The sequence below is a fragment of the Hakea prostrata genome, chromosome 2, assembly GCF_041222555.1.
Source record: "Hakea prostrata isolate BN-2017 chromosome 2, UWA_Hpros_2, whole genome shotgun sequence".
Taxonomy (NCBI): Eukaryota; Viridiplantae; Streptophyta; class Magnoliopsida; order Proteales; family Proteaceae; genus Hakea; species Hakea prostrata.
Genome location: NC_142601.1, coordinates 47,511,942 through 47,519,235, shown reverse-complemented (window position 1 = coordinate 47,519,235; position 7,294 = coordinate 47,511,942). Strand labels below are relative to the sequence as shown.

The 7,294-nt window shown below is 39.4% G+C and overlaps 1 protein-coding gene across 1 annotated transcript; it reads right to left on the bottom strand.

The window, feature by feature from the left end:
* Positions 1–3,356: 3,356 nt before the first annotated feature.
* On the bottom strand, positions 3,357–4,394 carry LOC149024540 (uncharacterized). Its single transcript, XM_089143492.1, has one exon. It carries the CDS (start codon positions 4,392–4,394, stop codon positions 3,357–3,359), a length of 1,038 nt encoding a protein of 345 aa, XP_088999618.1.
* Positions 4,395–7,294: the final 2,900 nt, after the last annotated feature.

The window sequence follows — 7,294 nt, the reverse complement described above, 5'->3', positions numbered from 1 at the left end:
AAAATTTTTGACAAAACAGTAAAGAGATTTGGGTTTCAAACTAGTAACTCTGATAAATGCCTTTACTATAAGTCTATGTCGAATAAGGTTGTAATTATTTGCTTGTATGTAGACGACATGTTGATTCTTGGTTCTGATCATTTTGTAGTGAGTGACATCAAAGAAACCTTAACTAAACAATTTGATATGACGGATCTTGGTGTTTCTTAATATGAAAGTAAGTTTTTTCTGAGCAAGGAATTACCCTTAGCCAATCCAATTATATCGAAAAACTACTTTCTAGATGGGGATACAGTGGATGCAAACCGGTGAAAACACCATATGATTATAACAAAAAGCTTGTACCGAATAATGGTAAAGCTGTGAATCAGTCAGAATATTCTAAACTGGTTGGTAGTCTCATGTATGCAATGAGTTGCACTATGCCAGACATAGCCTATACAGTAAGCATGCTGAGGCGCTTCACATGTAATCCTAGTACAGAGCATTGGACTGCCCTCGAAAAGTTAATAAAATGTCTTAAAGGTATTACAAACTATAACATTTGCTATACTAGACATCCTCCAATTTTGGAAGGATATTCTTATGCATCATAGTGCTCAGTTATAGGAAACATCAAATCCACTAGTGGTTATATTTTTACACTAGGTGGAGCAACAGTTGTATGGAAATCTAAGAGACAGACTTGTATTGCTTTGAGCTCTATGGAATCAGAATTATATTCTCTAGCTTCACATGATGGGATGAGGCAGAGTGGATAAGAGATTTGATCCTGGATATTTCATTGGTTAACTTGAAGGTAACCTCTTTGAGTTTGTTCCGTGATAATCAAGCAACGACAATGATAGCCAATAATTCACTCTATAATAGTAAGAAGAGACAAAGTAGGCTAAGATAGGCCGTGCTGAATTATCTTATTGAACAAGGAGTGATCTCTTTGATTGATGTAAGATTAAAGAAGAACATGGCAGATGCCCTTACCAAGGAATTAGACAAAGATCGAACATTCAAAATTGTGGGGGAAATGGGGATAAAGACCATATAGGTAGGTCTTAATCCAAAAATTCGGTGTTATTTTGAATTGTTTCGAATATGATCTAGCCATTGTTAGCATTTATAACAATATACATATTTCAGATAATTTGGTAAGAGTGTGGAGTATAAAGATTTGTGAAGTCATTCCACATTGATGATATAGCAACCTTTATATGAAGCGTGATTATCTTATTATTCCAAACAAGAAATATGAAAATTGTTAATATGTTTCAATGATGTTATTGTTATCTTTATATTATTCCACATCTGATGATCTGTCTTCCATAGAAAGATCTGTCATTCCAATTTTGATGATACAATCGACAACTATGTTGGACAAGATAATTATAACATTCCAAATAGAAACATGAAATGGTTCTTTGTAAAATAAACCATTTAAATCTTGTTCTTGTATGTAAACTTGATGAGAATGCAAATGTTTTTTTAGTCATTATGTGGAAATATACTAAGTTTTTTTGGTAGAACTAGATACTCATATATATATATATATATATATATAGCTAAATGATTGGATTCATATTCTTATGAAATTCATTGACAACTTATAGGAAATGATGAAAATGGAGGAGAGTATCTTAATCTGGAGGTCGATGAGGATGATTTACTTGATGAGTAAAATCCTCAAGGCTACAAGGAACTATTAATTGTCCATACAAATTAAATAGTTTATGTAGAACCTTAATTTGGTTTTATTTTGTTTAGATTTATTCTAAAACTAATGATTCTGGTTTAAAGTATTCATTTGAATTTAATTGGATATTATTCAATTTTTGAAAGTTATAAATGATTCTGTATTGAGTTTGAACATTACATTTCTGGGACTAATGCTAGAATCATATATAGAATATATGAGGTACTCAAGTTATACTCAACTTATTGTTGAGGTATTTAAGTCATACCCAACTTATGTTCTAATATGGACCATCAAATTAGTTACGATTTAACGGTGTAATGGGCCTTTGTGGGAGAGTCCAATTACCAATAGAACTCAGTATTATTCTATAAATACTAGCTGGAAGCAACGATCTGGGTATTCCAATCTAGATACTCAGGGTGTAATGCCATAAGCAATCTCGTGTTTAAACCCCTAACCCTAACATGAGATTCATACACGACATCCACTCTTAACGTACGACGCCTTGGGTTTCAATTATTTGGGATCATGTTCAGTCTCTATGCTGTGTTGAACTTGATTGATGTGCATTAAATGCCCAGCGTTGCCTATGGTTGAGTTTCGATTTCCACTGTAGGTAGCACAGAGTTGCACATGTAATGTGCAACATTGAAGTGAAACCGTTGTATGCTGGCAGAGTACTCCAACCTCAGTGATTTTTATTTATTTTTAGTTTCTTGAGGCAAAAGAATTAGAAGGACAATTCATTTCCACCATAGAAATGGAAAAGAGATTGATCCACATTCTTTGTTATTCCTTTCCCTAATTCCTTACAATTCCCTCCTAGGATTGTGCCATGTGGCATTAAGTAATCCAATGGTCACCCAATTCAAACTAGAGTTTATATAAAATTCAAATTTAGTTTGAATTGGGTAACCATTGGATTACTTAATGCCACATGGCACAATCCTAGGAGGAAATTGTAGCGAATTTTAAGAAAAGAAATTATAGAGGATGTGAATCCGAGATGCTATAATTTTATGGGTGTCATACTTCGCATGGATATTTTTTCCGTAAAATGTAATTTTATATTAAAAACAAAAAATAATCATAGTATCAAGATAATTTAATAAGTTATAAAGAAACAAACACTAACAAGTTATAAAGAAATAAAAAAACACTCATTCTTGCAACATCGATCGCTACCAATACACCCATTTTCAATGGTTTCTCTTGATTTTCAAAAATCGTGCAAAGCACTCAAAGCAGATCCTAGAAAATACAAGACAAGGCAAGAAACCACACATCTTCAATTGATCTTTTTTTTTTTTTTTTTTTTTTTTTTTTTTGGAAAAGGTAGCCTCATATTAAGACAAAAAAGTAAAATTACAATCTGAAGTAGGTCCTACCATTGGCGTCGTCCCTAACGATAAGAACAAGTGTCTTAGGTAAGGACCCAGGAGTAAAGAAAATTTCAGGTACAGAAGGGTGTAACCCTGCCAAAAAGTCAGCCCCCCTATTAAGTTCATGCACTGCATGATGAAAAACACAATTTTGGAAGCCCGCTGCCACCTCTTGGATATCCCCGATCAGTTCCGTGACATACCAAGGAGCTTTATACAGACCCAATATCATGGCGATAGCCCCCCAAGAGTCCGATCGGACTTGCATCAACAGTATGGCTTGCTCAGCCCAACACCAACCCTCTGTGGATAGCAACTAACTCCATTTGAAGGATATTTTTCTCAAGAAAACCACCAGCAGCCGCAAAGACAACATTACCAAGTGAGTCCCTGGCAAGAATACCATAGCCACCCCGATCCTCAACAACGGAACCATCACAGTTTATCACAATCCAACCACTGGGTAGTCTATTCCAACGGAGCGCACGCTGAATATAATGATGAAGAAAATCTGCCCGAAACTTCCAACGGTGAAAAAAAGATCTGTTGCTATCGGAATCAGGGATCCGGAGAAGCTCACTAGAGAACTGCAGTCTAGTATCATGAATGATGCAATGAAGAATCACAGTGTGAGGCTCAGATATTTCAAAGAAGATTCGGGTGTTTCTCTGCATCCAAACTCTATAAATGAGGTTGCAAAAGCTAAAACGGTGAATCTTGCCTACCACATCCTTCTGATTAAAATGACTTGATACCCACTCAATTTCCTCCTTCCATCGAGATCGATCGCTTTGACAAAACCCGTTTAATCGAAGGAGCTCATTCCAGATGGATCTAGAGAAGGTACAATTGAAGAAAAGATGGTCGTGTGTCTCCACATCAGCATTGCAAAGGACACATTGGGGATCATCAGTGATACCCCAATACATCAAATGGTGCCTAACCGGAAGGCGTTGATGTGCTGCAAGCCAAGCAGTGAAGCTATAGCGAGAAGGAGCCGCTGAGCACCAAATGAGGGACCACCAATTAATAGAGGGTGCATGCTCCCTAATCGCTTTGTAAGCACTCTTCAAGGAATAAGAGCCGTTGGTGGTAGTGGTCCAAATCAAGGTATCATTCTGGATCCTTTGCCAAGTTTTGATAGACATAATTTCTTCCCATCTTTGACTGATCAGCCCATCATTTTTCGGGTTAATCCAAGCTCCATCATTATCTCGTAGCACAGAAACTTTGTCTAAATGGTTGTGGCCAAGTGCCTCAACTATCAACGACCCACGGGAAGCAAGTGGACCATTCGGCAACCATGGGTCATGCCAAAGCATGACTTGTTCTCCATTCTTAATTAAAAAGCGAGTGCAAGAGTGCAAACAAGATCGAAGGCTAAAAATAATCCGATGAGTATAGGAATAGTTTTGAGGGATGTAAACTGACTAAAATGAATTATCTACAAGCCAACGAGCATTCACATAGGTGCACCAAATGGAAGGGGCATGATAAGCAAGAGGCCAAGCATGGCGAAGCAGGGCTGCCCGATTCCAATCCTCAAGCCGTCTCAGGCCAAGTCCACCCTCAGACTGAGGTTTACAGATCATATGCCAAGACACCCGATAAGAGCCCGACCCATTAAACCCTTTCCAAAGGAATTTGCTGAAGATAGATTCAAGCCGATTAATGGTCGTCTTGGGAAAGGCGAGAGCACCAAGCCAATAGCCAACAACGCCGAATAAGACAGACCGGATGAGGGTGAGACGACCACCATAAGACAATTCTACTAATGAGAGGGGAGAAGTCATCACTGTGCAAAGACCTAGATGACAAGAGGATGCCCAGATAACGAACGGGGAATGTACCATGCGAGAATCTCAAGACTTGATCCATCACCACAATCATATCCTGAGGAACATTGCAATAGTACAATTGAGATTTTTCTCTATTGATAGTAAGGCCATATTGACTAGAAAACCCAGCGAAAAGATGATCAAAAGTATTGGTAGTCTTCTCGTTGGCCTTCCCGAAAATGAAGAGATCATCAGCAAAGCTAATGGACGTAATGCGCGGGTTTTCACAGTGAAGATGATAATCAAACTCACCATTGATTGCAGCATCAGAGATAGAGTCCAAGAAGACTTGAAGAACTATATTGAAAAGCATGGGGGACATAGGACATCCTTGCCAAAGACCCCGATTCGCATAAAAGCGGGAAGATTGGGCACCATTAAGAAAAATTACATAGCTCGGATCCATCACACACCTTGAAATCCAAGAGATAAAGAGAGGGGGGAAGTTGAGTCGCTGGAGGAGCATGAAGAGGTAACTCCATTGGACTGAGTCATAAGCCTTTCGAAGGTCAATCTTAGTAGCAAAACGAGCCTGGCCCCTTTGAATATGATAATCATGGATGACTTCCCTGCACAGGAGAATGTTATCAGAAACATGACGACCCTCCATAAAGGCATTTCGGTTAAACCCCACCACCTTGTTCAAGATCCTCTTTAAGCGGTTTGCCAGAAGTTTGGCTATGAACCTGTAAATCTGACTGTTGACTGCTATTGGGCGAAAATCACCAAAAGAATTCTGCACATCCCCCTTTGGAATGAGAGTGAGATGAGAAAGCTTCAACATATCGGGCATCAGAAGAGTTCGGAAGAAGTCTTGAATAGCGGCACAAACATCAAGGCCAATAATGTGCCAAGTTTTTTTGAAAAATACAACATTAAACCCATCCGTCCCAGGGGCACTATGCTCATCTGCAGCCATGATGACAGTTTTTATTTCCTAGATTGAAAAGGGCTTGATCAAAGAATCAACTTCATCATTAGACAAGATTCTATCATCACTAGGATTTAAGTGGTTGCAGAGAATGGGGGGTGAACCACTAAAAGCATTCTCAAAGTGGTTAACCGCCTCGTTGCAAATCTCATCCTCATTTGTGAGCCATCTTCCATTAGAATCCTGAATTTGGGTAACCTTGTTGCAAGCACACCGATTAGTGAGAGACCGATGAAAAAATTCCGTGTTACCATCGCCTTCTTTGAGCCAAGTTGCTCTAGATTTTTGTCGAAGCTCAGACTCACGGGCATTAAGAAGTTTATGGAGAACTTTAACTTCATGTCGCTCTCTCTCCAATAGGGATGGATCAAGAGGGGACATTTGAAGATAATGTTGGGTCGAGTCGAGGTTCTCACGAGCATTCTCAATTTGACCATCTAGATTAGAGAAGGTGCGGCGACTCCAAGATTTGAGTTCGTCTTTAAGAGCACGCAATTTAGCCATTAGAGAAAAAAGCGGGGAGCCTGAAACTTGGCGATGCCAAACATGCTGGACGAGAGCAAAAAAAATCAGAATGTTCTACCCAGTGATTATAGAAGTAAAATTGCTTACCCCTAATAAGAGGATGCTGCCCTAAACTTACGATCATGGGGGAATGATCCGCGGTTTTGAAAAATAGCAGAGGAAGAGGAGAAAGACATTAACCACCATTCATTGCAAAGGACATGATCGATCTTGGAAGAGATGCGATCATCCCTAAAGTGCAGATTGCACCAAGTGAAGAAGTTTCCTGAACAGGGAACCTCGATGAGTTCACAATCCATGATACAATTGCACATTGGACTAAGCTTACAATCGCCATACACCAAACCTCCAGACTTCTCAGTGGGGTTCTTACAAGCATTGAAGTCATGTGAAACCCAGCCCTAACCTTGACCCGGAAACCTTGTTGTTTGTAGGTCCGATGACCAGTAAAGTAAATCACTTTGGCCATCCCGGAGACTTGGTGTCGCTTGAATCCATGAAGTTGATGATGAGGTTCTATTTATGGACGCATCCGATGAAGATCTAATTAGTTGATGGACTTGGAGTGCTCTCAATCTTGGTTTGAAGGCATTTCTACCTATTAGGTAAGTCACTTGACTTGGGTGCAACCCCTTTAGGTTTGGATTTGTGACCTTAATTCCCTGTTTTGGCCTTGCGTTTCGTTGTGGGCGTACATCCCTCCCATAGTCTGTTTTGGCTTGGTTGATTCTTGCTCTTTTGACTGAGTCCCTTGTTTTGCTGCCTCCACCCTCGCGCCGCCTCTGCAGTCATCTCTCTTGATCCTTGGTGTTTTCTTGCGGATCTTCGTCGGAACTCTTCTTTTTGCTCGGTATGTCTACTCTCTTCTTCTCCTCCATCTTTGTTTTTCTTTCCTTTTGAGTTGAGCGGGATCTATCCTCTTTGCCAT

Excerpts from the sequence above, each read along its gene's own strand:
- LOC149024540 (XM_089143492.1), bottom strand. The coding sequence starts at position 4,394 with ATGCTTTGGCATGACCCATGGTTGCCGAATGGTCCACTTGCTTCCCGT.